Source organism: Rhinatrema bivittatum, chromosome 8 (genome assembly GCF_901001135.1).
Source record: "Rhinatrema bivittatum chromosome 8, aRhiBiv1.1, whole genome shotgun sequence".
NCBI classification, from domain to species: Eukaryota; Metazoa; Chordata; class Amphibia; order Gymnophiona; family Rhinatrematidae; genus Rhinatrema; species Rhinatrema bivittatum.
The window spans coordinates 173,014,197-173,035,940 of NC_042622.1; the positions used below are offsets into that span (position 1 = coordinate 173,014,197).

Consider the following 21,744-nt stretch of genomic DNA (forward strand, 5'->3'; position numbering starts at 1 on the left):
TCAGCATCGATAGATAAGAAGACCGTAGGCGTATGATTGTGCTGAACTAGCCAAACAATATCGATTATTTTGCAAACGTTGTCTGCAGCCATTCTCACTGGGACGAAACCTACCTGGTCTGGGTGGACCAAGTTTGGCAAGATCCCATTCAGTCTCTCGGCTAACACCCTGGCTAAAATTTTGAGGACCAGGTTTATCAACGAGATTGGTCTGTAGGATCCACATTGCTTAGGGTCCCTACCAGGTTTCACTAATACAGAAATACCAGCGGTGTTAGAGTTCTGGGCAAGGGATTCATTCTCCCGGAGGGAATTAAACATTTCAGTTAGAGGAGTTGCTATGATTTGAGAATATTTCCTGTAATATGCACTTGTGAAGCTGTCCATCCCCGGGGCCTTTCCCGGTTTTAGCTGTTTAATTGCAGCCAAAACTTCTGAGACCATAATTGGGCCATCTAGGAATTGCTGTTGTTCTTGGGTAATCTCGGGTAAGACTATGTTATCCAAGTATTCATTCATCTTGGAGTCCCGAATTGACCCATCCTGTTTGTACAGAACGGAGTCAAATTCAGTAAAGCTCCTCCGAATACTTCCAGACCTAGTCTCCCACGTACCCTGTAAATTATTAATCTTAGCCACTATAGTTTGTGTTTGTAGCGCCTTTAACCGTTGTGCGAGATAACGCCCGGCTTTGTTCCCCCCTTCAAAAAAGCTTTGTTTGAGTAAATCAAGGGACCTTAGCGAGTCTTTAACCCTCAAAAGGCGTTGATATATTTGTGGAGAATTGGTGGAGACATGTGGCTGAGATAAATGAGCTATGTCCACTAGCAGCAGGTTCCTTTGTCGCTCCCGCTCTTTGTTACAAAAGGATGCTCTAAAAATAAGAATTTCCCTAGCCAATGTCTTAGAGCATACCCAGACCAATGATGGGGCTTCACATCTGTTTGGTTAAGGTGAAAGTATTCTTGCAGAGTTTTATCTAACAGTTGAGAGAAGTCAGTATCCTTTAGTAAGCTGTCATTCAGCCTCCATGTACGTAAGCCTGGATCTGTATCTCTGAATTGCACCTCCACCCAGATGGGGGCGTGCTCTGATCAAGTAATGCTGTATATGCTCACCTTACGCACACTGTTTTGTAAATTTTTATCAATAAAAAAATAGTCGATATGGGAGTATGTGCTGTGTGACTGGGAAAAAAAAGTATAAGAGCGTGAGGTAGGAAATTGTTGTCTCCATATGGCCACCAAACTCCAACGCTGTAAAAATAGTTGCCAAGCTTTGCGCATACCATGGAGAGCCAATGACAAATTTGAAGAATTATCCAGCATAGGGTTCCTAGGAGCACTGAAATCCCCTCCTAGAATTATAATCCCGTCTGCATGTTTTGTTACTAGATTATCCACTAACTCTAAAAATGAGACCTGGGATACATTAGGAAAATAAACATTTATGATAGTAAAAATGTGTGTGCCCACTCAGATTTTAAGTAGCAGATATCTTCCTAGTGCGTCTGCGAACTGAAAGAGCAGTTCATAGACTAATAAACTAGAAATGAATATCCCTACGTCAGCATAGCGGGAAAGTTTAGTACTAGCGGCCCAATATGTGCGGGGAAAAGAGGAAAAAGATAACAAATGCTCGTATCACTTCCATACATGTGTCTCTTGGATGACAGCTATAACGGCTTGTTGTGTCTGTAACTCCTTATTTAGTAGGAATTGCTTTCTAGGGGTATTTAGCCCCTTCACATTTAAAGATATTAAGTGTGAAGCCATTGTTTACATGAAAGGGGGCTGTCAATGATGTAGTGGGAGGCTAATAGCGTATCCATAATGCCACTGAAACATCCACTTAAAAGAAAAATCATATGCTGTCAAGCATAACCCTACATGTCATAACCCATGGCCACATCAAAAAACACCCTGTTGCCAGTCCCACATATCCCATTATATTCCGCCATTCCCAACCCGCAGAATTCCGGTCTCCTGGGGGGCCCTTCTCATTGCCCGATTGTGAAGGAACTCCCAAAAGTGAGTCCATTCCCCAGATTTTAAAATCACATAAAACATTTAAAAATATTACCGACTTTCATGAGTACCACAGACATATATAGATTCTGAATGAATAATGTGATTTTATACTACGTATAACTCTGTCCCAACAACTGATCTCAACATGACTCACAACCAAATGTCAGTTGGTCACTGCAAACTGGCCTTCCATAAAGTGACCAAGTCATTCAGCCCTGGTCGGACATGGCAGACCGGGAGTCTTTAGAATGTTGTCAGAGCTGCTTCCTACCTTTGCCCGCTCTGTGCCATCTAGGGAGGGTGTCCATCTTGTGAGATTCAGCAGCAATCTTGGGAACCCGAAAGATGACTTGCAGCTGGGCATGATGAAATGCATCAGCGGCCTCCGCCAAAGACCTGATCCGTTGAGTCACGCCCTTGGCTTGAAATTGTAACCCAAAAGGGTATGTCCAGTGGTATCGGATCCCACTATTGCGAAGGGTGGCAGTGACCTCCTGAAGCCCATATCTCCTTTTGAGTGTTGCTGGTGCCAAGTCTTGAAAGATAGTCAAGGCATGGGAGTTCCACATCCATTCTCTTTGTTTGCGTGCTGCCTCATATATTTGTGCCTTTTGCGAGTAACTGTGGAAGCAAATAATGTCGCGGGGGTGCTGATCTCTGTGCTGCCCCAGGGCCCGATGGGCTCGTTCTAATTGGATTGTCAGTTGTAGTGGTTCCGAATCAGTAGGATCTGAGCCGCCTGATCTGAGAATAAATGCGCATATTTGCTGTGCTGTAATATTGGCGTCTGCATATTCTGTGGTGTCGGGAACTCCCTGGATTCTAAGGTTGCACCGCTTATTCCGGTTTTCTAGATCTTCTATTTTATCGGAGAGAGTCAAAAGTTCGTTGTTAAAATAAGTTTGCTGCACTGTTAAGTTGTTAATAGCATCACTGTGGCCTTCCACTCTGACATCCACCTCGTCTACCTGCGCCCCAAGCGTTGCAAGGTCCTCCCATATCTCTGCTATGGAGGCTAGTAAGTCAGTTTTATGTTGGTGCATGTCGGATCTGAGGTCCATAAACCATCCTCTGATTTACTCTCTCGATAAGGTTTCAGCAGCATTGTTCACCGAAATTGCGTTGGCTGTCTTGAGTCCTCGTCTTTGCCTCCCGGCTTCTCAACCAGTGACCCGGGCTGACCGCCATCATGGGGCCCTGCCTCCGTGGCAGACTTCCCATAGGAGAATTGTTTTAAGTCCACTGTTTTTCTTTTCACGGCCATATAAGTTGGTGAACAATCATGGTAAGTAAAATTTGTCAAAATACATTGAAGAATAGGACAGATTTCGCTGAAAATGTTGGTATTTTCTCTGCTGGGGGATGGAGCTCGTCTTTCAGGCGTCCAATCCCATTGGCGTCAGTATAGCACCCTGTCCTTTTATTTTTTGAAAGAGTAAACAAACAATCCGCATTTACCCTTTCTTTTTTTTTTTTATCATCTTTTAACAATATACAAAATAAACTTTTGCATTAGCAATACAGAGAATTCATATCAAAGTAACAGTTATCTTGACATATTTAACCCTCTCAACTCAAAGGGTTTATGATTAAATTTCTATATAATTTTTCTCGTTACATAGGAAAACGTGGAGAAAAGAAACATTACAGAGGACTACTTAAAGAAAAAATATTACAAACTTTGGCTCCTGTATTCCGCTCCCAGACAAATTCTCCACCCTTATGGCACATTAGGTTGTCTCCTCCCATCTAAAAAGACCCGTAGTTGATCTGGTAAAAAAAATATAAGTATTCCTGACCAGTTTAATGAAGCATTTGCATGGATAACGCAGTGTAAAACTGCCTCCTAATGCTAGGGTTTCAGGTCTCATCTGTAAGAAAGCTTTTCTGCGCAGTTGCGTAGATTTAGCTAAGCCGGGGTACACACATACGAGACCACCACAGTATAATATATAAAAATAAAAATGTTAAATAGTTTGGACAAAATCGCTAATCTCAGAAACCACTGAACCGATTGCTTTCAAATTTGGACACAACCTTCATTTCGCATACAGGAAGGTTCTTCTGTATTTACATTACAGATATGTCACACCTGTGACAGGTAAAATAGGTTTAAAAAGTTTTTCGAGAAAACAGCGACATCTGCTGGACGTAAGCGACATCTGTTACACCTTACACTAACATACGCTACACTAATCATTTCGCCAGTCCAGGTCCACGTTTCACTTCCATTTTAACACATTCGCGCACTTTTTTCGCCGGAAGATAACTATTTCCTTTACAGATAAAATACACCCACCACCCTCCTCACACCCCAAACACACATGCCAAATTGATTTACTTCCCACAGCTTTCCAACACACACAAAAACACCCTCCTCACACATGCCAAATGTATTTACTTCCCAGGCCCTCACAACACACACAAAACCTGACAGAAGTCCAGGAGGCTCCAGCAGGGGGCCAGGACCGGTCCGGGACACATCTCCTGCACTACGGCCATCGGCTGCCAGCAATCAACATGGCGCCGACGGCCCTTTCCCTTACTATGCCACTCGGGGACACCAATGGCGGCAGTAGCCCATGTGACATAGTAAGGGCGAGGGCCCCTCGGCGCCATTTTCAGGACTGGCAGCCGGCGGACCTTTGCCCTTACTATGTCAGAGGACCTATCGCTGCCATTGCTCCACTCCACTGACATAGTAAGGGCAAAAGGCCGTCGGAACCTGTTTCAGTGCTCGCAGCCGACGGACCAACGCCAATACATCGCTCCCGGACCGCTCCTGAACGCCCGCTCCACCAACTGACATTTTTATCAGGTCTCGGGGGGTCTGGAGGGTGGTGATGAATTTATTGTGAACATCTTGGGGAGGGGTCACGAGGGGGGACAGGTTTCATTCATTCAGCAACTCTGGGGGGGGCAGGGGGGGCTACTGTTTTTCGCAGGGCTGGGGGAGGGGAGGGCAGGAGAGTGTGGGGTGATTAGTTTAAGAGAACTTTTCTCATAGGGTTGTTTTTTGGGGGAAGGGTGAGGTTCACACACAAATACACACACTAAACTTGCACGATCTTGGGAACGCACCAAAATAGCCCTCCCCAGACCACAAAACAGATTTGGAAGTGCAAATTTGGTTAGGCACTCCCCTATTTGGCTACATAACGCGCACAGATGCCCAGGGACAGACCACATGTAGCACCAACAATTTTAATTTCCCAGGTCTTGGGAGGGGGTAGGAGGGTGGGGGGGTTATTTGATTTAAAGGGTTGGGATTGGGTTTTTATTTTTGGGGTGGGGGGGGGGGGGTTCCCACAGAAATAGAAAGACAAAGGTTTTCTGATCTGAAGGATAGGCAGTAGGCGGGGGGAGGGAGAATGAGAGGGGAGGGAGAATGAGGGGAGAGGTGAGTGTGAGGGGAGAGAGTTGGAGTGGGGACAGGGGAGGGAAGGGGGGGGTGAGTGACCAAGGGGGAGGAGGATGAGTGACTGAGGTAAATGAGCAAGGGGAAGGGGGAGGGAGGGTAAAGAACCTGACTCTGCCACTGCAACGCGTGGCCGGGTCCCGCTAGTTCATTTATATTTTTAAAATAATTCTTCATAGTCTTTGAAACACTCGTTTCATCAAAAAAGGTAATAAAGAGTACAGCCCTGTCCACAATTTCAATGGTAGAATTTTCTAAATATTCAGTTAGATTTTGAAAGTCCAACCCTTGCATATTTGGAATGACTGGGACAGAGTTCCTTCTTTTTGGTAGGAAGAATAATGTCTTAACTGCAGGGATCTCATCTTGTGGGATCTTTAGAGTCTCCATAGCATATTTCCTAAAAGTTAACAAGGGTATTTCACCCATTACAATAGGGAAATTTTAAAGTCTTATATTTAGATGCCTCAAAGTTTTCTATCGATTCAAGTCTCCTCGACGTATTCGCCCTCTCAGATATAGTGGCATTTATACTGTGGAGACTTTTTATTTCCTCATTAACTTTCTTTAGGGAATCATCAAATTCAACAAACTTCTGCTGAATATCCCATTCCTGTGTGTTGCAAACTGTTGCGGACTGGACAGTGGACCCTTGGGCCGACCTGGTGGAGGAAGATGGTTGGAAGAGAGAGCTCCATGGAGATGAGACAGGCCGGGAGGCGGTACCAAGATGAACGCAGGAACAGAATCTTCACCCTGGAGATCCGATATCCCCCGGGAGGAGCCCTTGAGGATCCGGACCACTGGGACTTAGGCGGCAGAAGCGAGTACTGAAGAGAAGATGGAATCTTCACCCTGGAGATCCAAGATCCCCCCGGGAGGAGCCCTTGAGGATCCGGACCGCTGGGACTTAGGCGGCAGTAGCTAGACCAAAGTAAGGACAGAGCAGGAGTCAAGACAGGTGACAGACACGGAGTATCAAAGGTGAACCGGGATCAGGAACCAAGGAGACAAGTCGAGAAGAATCCGGAAGATGTGCAGGATCAGGAACACAGCAGAACCAGGATCAGGAACACAGCAGGACCAGGATCAGAAACACAGCAGGACCAGGATCAGAAACACAGCAGGACCAGGATCAGAAACACAGCAGGACCAGGATCAGAAACACAGCAACTGGTGCCTCCAAGGAGAGAACCTCATTGCTAGGCAACCTCCTTAGCCAGACGCCGGGCTTAAATACCTTGCCAGTGTCTGAGGTCATCAAGGAGGCGGGCCGGAGCTTCCTGTAGTTGAGTCTTTAAAACGGTCTCCCTCACATGCGCGTGTGTACCCCTGGGAAGGGCGGAGTCAGAATCCGGACTCGGCAGCATGTCCCTCGTGGAGACGCTACCGCGGAGAGGCCACGTAGGGCTGAGAAACACCGGACCCCGTTGCAGGCCGGGACGAGAGAGGAAGGTAAGGGCCCGGTCGCAAGTCTAGCGACTGGGACTGCAACACTGTGTCACAATTTTAGCCGCTATCTCGTCCAGCTTTAGGGCCTGATTGTCTAGTTTGGCCGACATCCTCGCCATAAGGTCCCAGATCGTATCAAGGGTTACTACCGTTGGTTTAATAAATTGCAATGGAGGGGATTTCTTTACCCCAATTTCAGTAGTCAAACTACATTCTCCCGATGGTATGGGGACACCAGTTGCTTCCTGCACTTCTCCCCTCTGCGAAGCAGTTGCTGGGGTTTTCGGCTCTCCTCCAAGCAAACCAGCGGCTTCTGGGCCACCCAGCCAGACACACCCAATGATGTCATCAGTTTGAGTTGTAGCTCCTCCGTCGCTGGCTTGTGGCAAAGCTCTCATCGGCGTTTTCAGGGCAGGAGGGCTCAACGGAAGCTCCCCAGGGGAGTAAGGCTCTCCTCTCGCCTGCTCCCCAGCGGGGGTTGAAGCCCTCAAAACAGGTACGGTAGAGGCAAACTCAGATATTAAACGTTGTCTCGTAGTGCTGTCCGGGTCGGGTGGATATACCCGAACTTTGCCTTTTCTCTTATGAGGCATTCTTTGCGGAAAATTTGCCGAAGCTATAATTCAGAAATCTCTGATATCTGAGCACGCAGTTGCGACCTCTCAGGATGCCATCTTGGTTTCTCTCCTCGCATTTACCCTTTCTTTTTGAGTCTTTGGTTTTTCTGAAAGAATAAACAACTGATCCACATTTACCCTTTTTATTCCACTCATTATTTTATGCACCTCTATTATATCTCCTTCTCATCCTTCTCCAAGCTGAACATCCCTAATCTGTTTAGCCTTTCCTGATAGAGGAGCTGTTCCATACTCTATCATTTTGGTCATCCTTCTCTGTATCTTTTCCAGTTGAGCTTTACACAGTACTCTAGGTGTGATCTCACCAAAGAGTGATACTGAGGTATTAAGACATTCCCTGTTTTATTATTTATCATTTCCTCTGAAATCTTTAATATCTGTACCAAATATTGCCTCCACATGTCACGTGGGGTCACCACAGGGTCTCTGGGAAAATTTATTAACCATAGGTTTCTCCCTTTTATTTGGTTTTCCTTATTTTCTAGACGATTCATTAATATAGAGTTTTCTTTTATAATATTGCATTGAAGATTTCTCATCTCTTTCAATTCTGTCTCAACTTTTGCATACTTATCCATTTGCTTATTCATATCTTCCTCTAATTTTTCCATTCTCACCATGGTTGTATTTAGCACTGAAGCCAGAGGATTTATCTGGTTAAAAAGATTGTCATTTATTGTTTGTATTGCTTCCCAAATCTTCTCTAAAGAGAAAGTATCTGGTTTTGTTAATTCTTTCTTTTTAGGTAAAGTTAAAAGTACTTTCCTTTCTGTTGGAGGATGTGTTGTACAGCCTACAGCGTCTCCCAGGCCGGTCTCTTCCGCGAGGTGTGGCCTCTGTTGTTCCTCTCCACCGCCTTCATCGTGCAGCCACCATTCTCCGGCGGTTTCATTCTCACTTTCGCGGTTGAGATCACTCCTGTTTGCCCCTCGCAGAGCTGCAGGATTTCCTGGGGGAGTCCGCATTACCAGGGAGAAGGTCGTCTGGAGCTCATGTGAGGAGGCGATTTCTTCTTCCACCCGCTCTCCTCGCTGCGAGCTTTCCACCGGCTTCTGCTCCCGTATTACATGGGAGTCCATATGGCCCTGAATCCGACCCTCAATATGTTCTCCCCAAACTTTCTCTCTCTTTCGCTCTTCTTTTTCTACCGGTATGAGGCATTTTACACAAAACATACTTTACTCCTCAGAGCCCTGGTTACCCACGTCTGGACCCGTCGGCCATCTTGGATCTCCAATGATTTACATCTAATTTGTCAGTGTTGCTTTTTCTTATTTTCTTCAGTTGGATCCTCTTTCCATTTTTTAAAGAAGTTCTTTTGATAAAATTGCTTCTTTCACCTCTTGTTTTAACCATGCTGGTAGTCATTAGGCCTTCCTGCTGCCTTTTTAAATATACTGAGTACATCTGATCTGGGCAGATTAATTAAGCCCACAAATAAACCATGCTTTCTTAAAAAAAGATTTCATGAAGTAGAACAGGATTAACAGGATTACCATGCTAGTTGGTAACAAGAAAGTTGGTTAAAAAAACAAAAAGACAGCAGGACAAGGACAAAACTTTATTAGATTAGGCTACTGAATTAATTTAGGGGTCATATGTTAAAAAAATCTTACCTATTTCATCAAGCAGGTCCTGAGGTGGTGGAGGCAATTCCTCATTCAATTTACCCGAAACTTAAAAAGAGCAAAATTTAAATGTACTATATTGTATCTACAGCAAATACATGTACAAACTTAGATCATAAGCCCTCTGGGGACAGGGAAATATGTACTGTATGTGTATGTAACTTGACCTGAGCTACCAAAATAAAGGTGTGAGTTAAATACAGGAAAAAAACCCATCTACAGCAAACAGAAATTTCAAAGAGTTCTGTATTTTCTGGTGTATAGGTCGCACCCTTGTATAAGTTGCCCCCCCCCCTCCCCGTAAGCAAGCCTTTTCACGAAAAGTTCAGTAGATAAGTCGCACCTGTATATAAGACACATGCATTGGTATTTATGTCTGTGAGAGGATCAGCCTTACGAGCTGACCACTAAGCATTCATGTAGTGAGTGCCAAACAACAGCGGGTCGCTGCAAGGATCAGATGTACGAGGGAATGCAAGAATGCCTAAAGTAAAAGAGAGATCCAAGGGGCATGCGATGGCACCAGAGTCAGCGTTCCTGCTTCTGAGCATCTTCCATTTACTAACTTCACAGGACATCGCAATTCTGAAGACGCCTCGGGCCGAGGTGAAAAAACGAGTGGCCGAGGGCAGAGCATGCGAGGGGGACACAGCTTTTATTTTTATATATATATATCTATATATATATACTAGACGTTAAGCCCGTAACAACGGGCTACATTAAAAAAAAATTTTTCAGTCCATTTCCTCCCCCCCCCTCATTCTCCCCTCACCCTTTATTCTCCCTCCCACCTCATTCTCCCTTCACCCTTTATTCTCCCTCCCTCCTCCCCTCAGTCACTCCCTCCTCCTCTTTCCCCTCCCCTTCTGGATAGCACAAATGGAAGATCTTTGGGGGAGGTCCCTCGCGCGCGCGTGCCGCTACTGCGCCTTGCCGCCGCTCCTCCCAGCGCTATTTTTTGTTATGGGCAAGCTCTGGCCGACATGCTCGCCCGCGCATGCGCGGTAGAGTTGCTCTCTACTGCGCATTTGCGGCACGTCGGTCCGGGCTCCCTTATCTAGTAGATATATATATATATATATATATATATATATATATTTTTTTTTTTTTTAATCGCTTTTATTTATATTTATTTCATCATGATGTGCCTTCCTTTTTACTTGGGCGGGTAGGGTAGTGTGCAGCGCTGGAGGTGGCATATGCTGTCGGGTTTAAAGAGTGCAAGCCAAAGCCACTCGCAGCAGCAACACACATAATATAAACAACAACTTCTGAAAAGCCCAAGGATGTGATTTAACTCCCTTTCCCCCATATTAATCACTGTGACATTGCAGCCAGGAGTGCTGGCATGGGCCTCGGGCCAATTGGCTTTCCAAAATGTGGGCAAGAGTGGGAAGTTCTTTTTTTTTTTTTTTTTAATTTTGCTGGTGAGAAGATGACAGTATATAGGTCGCACCAGTGTATAAGTCGCAATCACTGAAATTGCCAAAAGAAAATGACATATACACAGGAAAATACGGTACTACCTTAACTACACTACACCAAATATTTTATTCAATTTCATGGAATAAAATTATGTTAAATAAAATAAATACAAATGTATGAAGATCAAAGTAAATATTATGACATAAATAAAAACTGAAGACTAACTATAAAGCACTTTCACCAGGATTCAAAAAACTTGAATTCAAACTCAATCATACTGCAGCACATACTCCCATTTTCATCTCCCAACCTTAGCTTTTTGCAAAAAGAAACAAAAAATTGTAAAAGCCCTACATGATGTCTGATAACTCCAAAACTGTTTCTACTTCCCCAGTAACCCCCTCACCTCATATCAAGACTTAATATCCTAATCCCCCCACCTCATATCGAGACTTAATATCCTAGCCCCCTCGCCTTATAATCAAAACAATATTCTAAGCCCCTTGCCTCATAATCAAGACTTAATATCCATACTTCTTCACCTCCAAATCAAAATTTAATATCCTAATCCTCTCACCTCATAATAGGAAAATTGGTTCTTACCTGCTAATTTTCATTCCTGGAATACCACAGATCAGTCCAAACAAGTGGGTTTTGCATCCCTAGCAGCAGGTGGAGGCAGAGAATAAAAGCTTTTCAGACAATACTACATAATCGAGAGTGCCACCTGCAGACTCTCAGGATTGACCCGTACCCAAGCCAAGATGACCAATCCAAAAAAAATAAATAATTCTGGGCGAGCAGAGTCTCAAAGTTGGAGCCCCTAAATCTAGAGCCCCCTCTCTCATAACAAGGATCATTACAATTTGCAACCCTAACCTAAAACCTATGTACAATCTCTGAAAGTCAATCTTTGTAAATCTGCATTTGATAAAAACTGCATTGCCAACATCCAGAAACGAGGAAGGTCTTTTGAAAAATCAACAGGACGGGTTTCTGGACTGATCGTGGTATTCCAGTAATGAAAATTAGCAGGTAAGAACCAATATTCCTTTCCTGTTCATACCCCAGATCGGTCCAGACAATTGGGATGTACCTAAGCCCTTCCACAGTAGGCGGAAACCTGAAAGACTCGCGTGCAATACGTTTTCCCCAAATGCAGCTGCTTCTGGCGCATGAACATCTAGACAGTAATGTTTGGTGAAATGTGAATACCATATCGCTGCCCGACAAATCTCTTGCAGAGATACCAGATGACATGCCGCCCAGGAGGTTGCCTGCGCCCTAGTAGAATGTGCCCACTACCCCTTCAGAACTGTTGGGTTTGTGGCATATTGTGGACTCTTGGTCGAAGTGGAGATGACTCCTCCCACTGGGAGGGGCCCCGTGGGGAACCACAAAGATTTGCTAGACTCTAGTAAGTAGACACTGAGGAAGGAAAGCTTTATTATACTGCGATAGTAGAGTTGAATCTTGCCCAAGGAACAGACAGCACTGTAGTCCAGCAGAATTCCAGTAGCTCAACAGTCTCTGTAGATGACAATCTCACCCAGATGTAGCAAAGGTCCAGTAGTGTTCCGCAGTGCGGGATAGGCCATGAACCTGGAGGGTGGAATGAGAAGAGCTGGAGTGTAGAGGTACTCACAGAGAAGCAGTGTTGATAACTTCCTTCGGTAGTTTGAAAGAGGCAGGGGACAAGACGTCCAAGACACAGGATACCTTGAGTAGAAGAGGCCCTCGAGGAGTGAGTACCTAGGAGCGCCGAGGGTTCCTGAAAGAAAGCAGACAGGACCCCCGAGGAGCGGGTGTCCTTAAAGTTAGGCAGAGTAGCTCCAGAGAGCAAGTAGAAGCGAGAGGCCCCCGAGGAGCGGGTATCTGGAGCTTCCGTAGGAGCGAGATACCCCGAAGGGCAGTGAGGGATCCATGCGAGCAGCTTAGAAGCGGTCAGAGTAGCAAAACCGAAGTCTTTGCTAACTCATTGATTTGGAGCAGAGCGGAGGTTTAAATACCCGGAGGTACTGATGTCATGCAGTGGGGCCGCCCCCGAGGTTCCTGCCATGACGTATTCAAAAACGTAGGCAGCGTGCGCGCACGTGGCCTAGGAGGACTCAGGAAGAAGCATGGCGGATGGGGACACCCATGCTGGCTCGGAGATGCCGAGGGTTTCAGCAGGCAGCAGTGGAGGCAGCCATCCTTCCAAGGGAGGAGGAAAAGGGTAGAAGAGAGGTGAGGCAGAGCGATCGCAGCTGTCTGCGACCAACGGATGCAACAGGAACTGATCTATTTATTTATTTAAGATTTTTCTATACCGATATTCGTTGTTGGACATCATATCGGTTTTACAGTCAACATGGAGTCAGCAACATAGCTTTACAGTGTAACCCATATAACAGCTTTTACAGAGTAACTATAATAACAGTTTAACAAAAACAGCTGATTGACCCTTACAGATATAGGCTGAAATTATCGCCCCCTTCAACCATCGCACAAGCATTTCCTTGGAAGCTTTATTTCCCTTCTTCACTCCACTGAATAAGGCAAAGAGATCTGATCTCCGAAAAGCATTCGTCACCTTAAGATATCAGAAGAGAATATGCCAAACATCCAATAGGTGAAGCTCCTTTGCAAGTGGAGTATCGAATGTCAAATGCGGGAAAGCTGGCAGCTCCACTGTCTGGTTGAGATGAAATGAGGAAACGACCTTCGGCAAGAAGAAAGGGACAGTATGTAATCTTCTGAAATGCGTAGGAAGGAGTCTCTACATACAACTCGAAGCTTCGAAATCCTCCTAGCCGAATAAATGGCTACAAAGAAAATGGTCTTCAGGGTGAGATCCTTCATCGATGTCCTTCTAATCGGTTCAAATGGAGGTCCACAAAGAACTCGAAGGACAAGATTAAGGTTCCATACTGGACACACCCTCCGGATCAGCGGACGCAAATGCTTCGCCCCCTTCAGAAAATGCATGACATCTGGATGAGCCACTAATGACCCCCCCCTGCAGCTTACCCTGAAGACAATCTAAGGCTGCCACTTGTACTCAGAGGACATTATAAGTCAGTCCCTTTGCTAAGCTGCTTTGCAAAAAGGCTAAGACCTGAGGAATACCTACCTGCAATGGCTGTAGCCCATTCTCCAAACCCCATGACTCAAACATTCTCCAAACCCAGATATAAGCCAAAGAAGTGGAAGGCCTCCTCACCTGAAGCAAAGTCGCAATCACTGGTTCCGAGTACCCTTTCAAGCAAAAGTGTTGCCTTTCAAAAGCCAAGCAGCTAGACAAAAGCGATCCACCTGCTCTGAAAAGAAAGATGGGCCCCTGTTGTAACAGCCCATGCAGATGGACTAAGCGAATGGGCTCATCTATAGCGAGATGAACCAGATCTGCAAATCACAGCTAGTATAGCCAGTCTGGTGCCACGAGGATCATCCTCCCTGGATGATTTTCGATGCAATGCAATACCTGACCTATGAGAGGCCACGGGGGAAACAAGTAGAGCAGAAATTTTATCGGCCACAGCTGAACCAGGGCGTTGATTCCCTCAGAGCCAACCTCCCTCCAATGGCTGAAAAACCGATCCAGCTTTGCATTATCTCGAACCGCCATAAGGTCCAACTGCGGCCTGCCCCATCTGGCCTGGATAAGGGCAAAGGCATCCGCTGACAGCTCCCACGTCCCCGGATCCAGCTGCTGTCTGCTGATTTACTCCGCCTGCACATTGTCTTCTCCGGCCATGCGAGATGCCACTATTCCAATTAGATACTTCTCCGCCCAGATAAACAACTCCTGAGCCTCCTGAGGCACCAGGTTACTCTTCCTTCCGTCTTGACGATTGATGTACACCACAGTCATCGTGTTGTCTGAGAACACTCATACTGTTTGTCCCTGAATGAGGAAGAAAGGCGAGAAATGCTTGTGAACCGCCCTTGTTTCAAAAGTTGATTGACCAGAATGCTTCTATTGGTGACCACTGACCTTGGGCAGTCCGTCCTTGACATACTGCCCCCCCCCCCCCTCTCAGGTTGGTATCTGTGGTCACCACCACCCATTCCGGAACCTCCAAGTCCACCCCTTTCTCCAAATTGGGACGAGACAGCCACTACAAGAGATTGGACCTGGCATCCCCCTGAAGTGGCAAAGGAAGCTGAAATTCTTATGAGAGCAGATTACAATGGGATAAAAGTGTCCTCTGGAGAGGTCGCATATGAGCGAATGCCCATGGAACCAACTCCAACGTGGACATCATAGAACCCAGGGCCTGCAAATAGTCTCAGACTCTGGGAACTGAAAGCTGCAGAAGTTGAAGCACCTGACCCTGCAACTTGTTCACCCTCTCCATGGTAAGAAACATTTTTCTGATGTGGGTATCAAATCGAAGCTCCAGATACTCCAACGACTGGGATGGTTCAGGTGACTTTTCTCCAGGTTCTCCACCCAGCTTAATGATCACAGCAGCTGTATGATGAGTCGAATCAAGTGACACTCCAATTCAGACTTCACCCTAATGAGCCAATTGTCCAGCTATGGGTGCATCAGGATTCCTTCCCTCCTGAATGTCGCCGCCGCCACCACCATCACTTTTGTAAGAGTCCGTGGCACTGTCCCTCACCCAAAGGGAAGGGTCTGAAAATAAAAATGATCCCCTAGCATCATGAACCTCAGGAATCTCTGGTGGCTAGATACATAAATAGGCCTCCATCAAATCCAATGATGCCAGAAACTCTCCCTTGTGAACCGCCATTACCATCTGTAGCGTTTCCATACGAAAGCACAGCACCAGCAGCACTGCATTGACCTTCTTTAGATCGAGAATGTGTCGAAAAGTCCCATCTTTCTTGGGAACCATGAAATACATGGAGTACCTCCATAGTCCCTGCTCCTGAGGGGGAACCAGAACAATCAAATTCAGGCACTGTAACTGCTGTAAAGTGTCCCACACCACCTCTCATTTGACAAGGGAAGTGCAATGGGAAACCACATAGGCTTCTCTGATCGGGTGTGAAAATTCTAAGGTGTAGCCGTCTCTTATTACCTCCAGAATTCATTGCTATGACGTGATCCTGGTCCACTCCTCATAAATAGGGATAGTCTCCCTCTGACGGCTTCCAAGGAGGAACAGACCAGCCTGCCTTCATTGGCTAACCTTACCTCCTCTGTTCCTTGGCTGGAGCCATCACGGGAAGATCTATACGCCCCCGAAAGGACTGCTGCCTTCCTGAGCCTTGTTTTTGCGCTGTAGGCATAGAACTCCTATTGGAGCGAAACCTTGAGTTTTGAAAACGAGCGCATGTCAGAAAATTCTTCTTGCCGGTCTTATCTTCGGGCAACTTATTTTCTTTCGACTCCCCCAACTGCTTCATCAGCTGTTCCAGACCCTCTCCGAACAACAACTTTCCTTTAAAAGGGAGGTTACATAGCGGCACTTTAGACCACACATCTGGCAACCAATTTTGACACCACAGGAGTCTCTGTGCTGCAACCGCAGAAACCATATTCCTGACGGAAGTCTGGACCATGCAATATAGGGCACCCGCCACATAGGTCACTCCTACTTCCAAGAGGGTGGCCTGTGTGGAATCAATTGCAGTCCCCGGCTCCTTCTCCTGTGCCTTCTGCACCCAGCACAAGCACAAGCATTAGCATTAAGCTTCTGCAGTCTGCCGCACGAAGGCTTAAAGCTGAAACCTCGCACAACCTCTTCAACAGAATCTCCAACTTCCGATCCTGGATAACTTTCAGCGCAGCCAATCCTGCCACTGAGATGGTGGTCTTCTTGGTCACTGCTGACACTGCCACATCTACCTTAGGAAGCCTCCAAAGCTCTAAGGTCTGTTCTGGCAAGGGATACAAAAGAAAATTGTTTTTTACCTGTTAATTTTCATTCCTGTAATACCACGGATCAGTCCAAACTCCTGGTTATGCATCCCTGCCAGCAGATGGAGACAGAAAGTTTAACTGACACTGCCTCATAAACCCTAGTGCCACCTGCAGTTTCTCAGTATAGATCGTACCAAAGCATAAAGTAGAAATTCCAATGCCCTAAACAACGAGGCAGAAAATTATTGAAAAAACTTTGAAAACCTCTTCAAACAAATTTGTAATCATCTGTATTTAAAAGACAACATTAGAGCTGAGCGGGTGACTCTCCACCTCTAGACAAAAGTGGGCGGGTTCTGGACTGATCCATGGTACTACAGGAACGAAAATTAGCAGGTAAGAACCAATTTTCTTTTCCCTGTACATACCCGGATCAAACTAGACTCCTGGGATGTACCAAAGCCCCCTATTTAGGGTGGGACCTGGAGAGTCCCGCTCGCAGAACACTCTCGCTAAAGGAAGGAGAACCTGAAGCTCCCACATCCAAATGATAGTGCCCTGCAAATCTCTTGAGGAGATACCAGCTGTGCCTCTGCCCAGGAGGTTGCCTGTGACCGCGTAGAATGAGCAGGCAAGCCCTCAGGAATCTCTCAACTGGCAGTAATGTAGGTGGAACCAATGGCCTCTTTCAACCAACGCGCAATAGTAGTCTTAGAAGCCTTGAAACTCGCTTTGCGCCACTCCACAAAACCAATAGGTGGTCAGACCTTCTGAAATCATTTGTCACCGAACATCCAACCACTTGAGCTCTTTCGCATGCGGAACAGATGTATCCACCACCTGGTTGACATGAAAAGCAGAATCCAATTTAGGCAGAAAGGAAGGCACAGTCCTCAAAGAAACCCCTGAATCCGAAATTTGGAGGAAAGGATCCCAACAGGACAAAGCTTGCAACTCCGAAATATGCCGAGCAGAGCAAATCGTTACTAGAAAAACTACCTAGTGAGTCAAGTCTTTCAGTGTCGCTCTCCGGAGAGGCTCAAAAGGAGCCGCACACAAACCGTGGAGGACTATATTAAGGTTCCAGGATGGACAAATTCTCCTAAACGAAGGCTGCAAATTCCTAGTTCCTCTGAGGAACCTGACATCATCTGTATGAGCTGAAATAATGGAATCTTTGATCTTACCCCAAAGGCAGCCCAAGGCCACCACTTGATTTCTAAGGGAGCTAGGAGCTAAGCCTTTCTCAAACCCAGCCTGCAGAAATGACAAAATATTGGGAATGGAGGACTGTAGGGCGTGAATTCCATGAGTAGAACACCAGGACTCACTTTCCATACTCTAACGTAAGCCAGATTAGTAGACTTTTTCCTGGCTTGCAATAAGATGGTGATGACAGACTCCGGATAACCTTTCCGTCTTAATCTCCTCTCAAAAGCCAAGCCTCTAGACAAAAGTGATCGGCCTTGTCTGAAAATATGGGACCCTGACGAAGAAGGCCTTTCAGATGACCGAAACGAAGCGGGCCATCCACCGCCATGTTGAAGAGATCCTCAAACTAAGGTCGCCTTGGCCACTCCAGAGCTACCAAAATCACCTCTCTGTGATATTTCTCCATGTGACGCGATACCTTGTCCACCAATGGCCAAGGAGGGAACACATAAAGCAGAACCCCTCCGTGCCCAAGGCAGGACTAGAGCGTCGACACCTTCGGCCCCGTACTGTCGTCTGCGACTGAAGAAACGAAACGCTTTGGCAGTCTGACGAGTTGCCATCAGATCCACGTGAGGGGAGCCCCAATGATCTCTTATGAGCTGCATCGTGGTTTCTGACAACTCCCATTCGCCTGTATCTAACAGAGTCCGACTTAGGAAATCCACCTGAACATTGTTGACCCCGGCTATGTGTGACGCAGCTATTCCTTCTAGGTGAGACTCCGCCCAACGAATCAAGGCTTGTGCCTCCCAAGCTACCGGCTGACTATTGGTACCGCCCTGCCAGTTGATGTATGCCACTGTTGTCGCAGTGTCAGAAGGAATCTGCACAGAGCGCCTTTTTATCAATGGTAAGAACTCCTTCAAAGCTAGCCTGACCGCCCTGGTTTCCAAACTGGTTGATAGACCATGCAGATTCTCTCGCAGACCAAATACCCTGGACCGAACGATGTTGACAAACCGCCCCCCCCAGCCAGAGAGACTGGCGTCGGTAGTAACTATCACCCAGTCCGGCACTTCGAGGTCTATTCCGCGAAGAAGATTGGGGGTCTGAAGCCACCATGACAGACCGTCTCTAGCCACGCCCTCGAGAGGTAATGGCAAGTGAAACTCTTCTGAAATTGGCTTCCACTGCACCAAAAGCGCCCTTTGCAACAGCCTCATATGGAAAAATGCCCACGAAACCAATTCCAACTCTGAAGTCATGGAGCCTAGAACCTGTAAATAATCCCACACTTTGGGAATCCATAAGTTCAACAACCGGCGGATTCGATTCTGCAGCTTGAGCACTCGTTCTTCTGAAAGATACACCTTGCCGAGCGTCGAATCGAGCCCGCAAATACTCCAAGGACTGAGTTGGAGACAAATGACTCTATGCCAAGTTTACTACCCAGCCAAGAGACTGAAGAACTTCGAGAACTCTGCTGACTGACAAGACAGAGAGCTTCTGATTTCGCCCTGGTAAGCCAATCGTCCAGATATGGATGCACCAGGATTCCTTCCTTCCGAAGTGCCGCTGCTTCCACAACCATCACCTTGGTGAAAGTGCATGGGGCTGTAGCAAGTCCAAAAGGGCCTGAAACTGAAAATGCTGGCCCAGCACCATGAAGCGGAGAAAGCACTGGGAGTCTAGGTGGATTGGAATATGCAGATAGGCCTCCGTAAGATCCAAGGATGCAACAAACTCCCCCTTGCACACAACCGCTATCACTGACCGCAAGGTTTCCATCCGGAAGTGGGGAACTTTGAGGACGGCATTCACTTTCTTCAAATCCAGAATGGGCTGGAAAGTGCCCTCCTTCTTTGGAACCACAAAATAGATGGAGTAGCAGCCCTTGCGAAGTTCCGAGGGGGGAACCGGTATCACCGCTCCCAGGCTTTGGAGACATGCTAAGGTCTCCTTTACCGCCACCTGCTTGCTGACTGGATCGCAGGGGGAAATTAGAAAAAGCTTGCGAACAGGTCGAACAAAATCTAAAACGTAGCCGTCTTTTACCACACTGAGAACCCACTGGTCCTGCGTAATCTTGGGCCACTCGTTGAAAAATTAAGTCAAGCGACCTCCTATAATAGGAACAACAGAGTGGACCAGCCTCGCTTCATTGTGAGTACTTACCTCCGGACGCAGATCCTCCTGAGGCCCCCTGAAATGGCCTACGGGCCCCCTGAAAGTGAAGGGGTCTGAACGCTTCAACCTGACAAAGGACTTCATGTACCAGAATTCCCTGCTTCATGACGGGTTTACTTACAGTCTGCAATACAGCTGTAATTAGGACATTGAGAAACTCTCTGTCAGCACATTGCACATTTTCATTTTTTTGGCTTCGCTGTTCTTATTCTCTGATAAGCTTTCACTGCTGTAACCTAGATTAGAACAATGGATGTATTATGTGATGGGCTGTATTACTGCAGACTCGCAAATTCCTTTCCAGAACTGCAAGTCCCAGCAGCCTCTCCTGCAGAACATGGGAGAAGTTTCACGAAAGTTCCAGGGTGTCTAGGGAGGGGGTCAGTAGCCCCTTCAGCCGGAATATGCTTGCTCAGCAATGCTTAGAACGCATGTGTAAAAGATAAGAACTGTAAAGTGCATAAGAGTCTGCTCCTGGAGGGGAGGGGCATGCAGTTGTACTGAGCCTTTGTCTTAGCTGCATCTTGCTGGCAATAAAAGTCTATCTTTACGGATCAGTTGTCTGGACCTCCATACTGACTAAAAAGAGACGGTTACATTTGGCGAGCCTCAGCCAGGAGGTACCGGGGACGCTATTTTAGCCCCCCAGTTGGTCCAGGGGATTTTGTGGCGGAGTGATCCCCCAGACTTGCCTGGTGAGTGGCCACCGCTGAGTTCAGTGATCAGGTATCTGAGGGGGTCATTCCACGGAGATCCTCTGAGACCTTTGGGCTGGTGATCTGGGAAGAAGGCTTTCGTGACGATCGGAAGAACCCTGCAGGCGAGTATTATGGGAATGATGGGAAAAGTGAAGAATAGCTAAAAGAGTAGCAAATGACCGGTCCATCCGTGAGGGGACCGAGGGGGCTTTGATCACACCCCAAGCGGTGGTTTGGTAGGAATTGCATTCCGAAAGCCACGCGCATAAAAGGGAAGGAAAAAAATATAAGTAACGCATAGAATAGCGGGAATAGGTTTCTTGTTGTGTGAAAGAGAGTGAATGGCCTCGCAGTTCTAGGCCGGGCTGACCGCGTCCTAGTCGGGGCGATTGTGACCCTTTTGTGTCTGACGGATACGGACCCCTTACCTATCCGTCTTCCCTTCCCTCCTCTGTCTGTGAATTCTATCCTAATGGGAGGGGGCGGTTCGACTCCATTAAAAGCCATGACGGAGCACTATAGCGAAGTGTTCGATAGACATAAATGTACAAAACCCGGAATGATTCAACGATGTACCCATAGGTGGCCCAGTTTGTGTGTAAACTGGCCTCCGGTAGGAACTTTCGATTTCCAAACGGCCATGAGGGTCCAGAAAATAGTTAGTGAAGAAGGGAATCCGGGTTGCCCTGAGGATATACCGTACATAACTGCTTGGATTGCAGTCACTGAGAATCCTCCGTCATGGGCAAAGAAGTTAGTGGAGGGAGCCGCCCTCGTAATGGTGGCTCAGGCGCACAAAATGGGGAACTGGAAGTCCCCATTATTAATTAAGGATAATGTATGTAACTGCTATCTGTGAATTGCAAGCACATGTACCAAGTATTTTTTGTTTTTAATTGTTTTAAACCCTAATAAGGAGAGATTTTGGTTTACAGATGCTGCACAAGACTACTATACAACAAATTAATGTACAGTGTTAAGTTAAAATACTGATTTGATTACTGGAGAATGCATTTACTGGTGTTGAAGTTTAGAACTTGATGGCAGTTAAGGGTTAACGGCAGAGATAATTACAGGAGAGAGGAGGGAATCGAGCCAGAAAAAAAAAAAAAAAAAGACGTTGAGCCAGTGCGTAGTGCATTCAATATGGCTGTGCGTTTCAATGCTGACGTTGTTAATCAGAAGCTTTCAGTTTTCTCATATCTTCTATCCCAGTGTCCTCCCTATGCTTATCTTTCTATTCTCTAATACCATGTTAATTATTGTTCTTACTTGTCTCCTATATATTATCTGTTA

The 21,744-nt window shown here is 46.5% G+C and overlaps 1 protein-coding gene across 6 annotated transcripts in view; it reads right to left on the reverse strand.

Annotated features, from left to right (window-relative positions):
• Positions 1-21,744, reverse strand: part of TEX14 (testis expressed 14, intercellular bridge forming factor) — a 608,800-nt gene that overhangs the window by 92,933 nt on the left and 494,123 nt on the right. For all 6 annotated transcript variants that reach the window (XR_003858113.1, XR_003858112.1, XR_003858111.1 and 3 more), the window contains exon 26: positions 9,154-9,213. Coding sequence is in view for 3 of the 6 variants with exons in the window: in XM_029611460.1 (XP_029467320.1) it covers positions 9,154-9,213 (60 nt within the window). In the remaining 3 variants the exon portion in view is untranslated. The remainder of the gene's footprint in view (positions 1-9,153; positions 9,214-21,744) is intronic.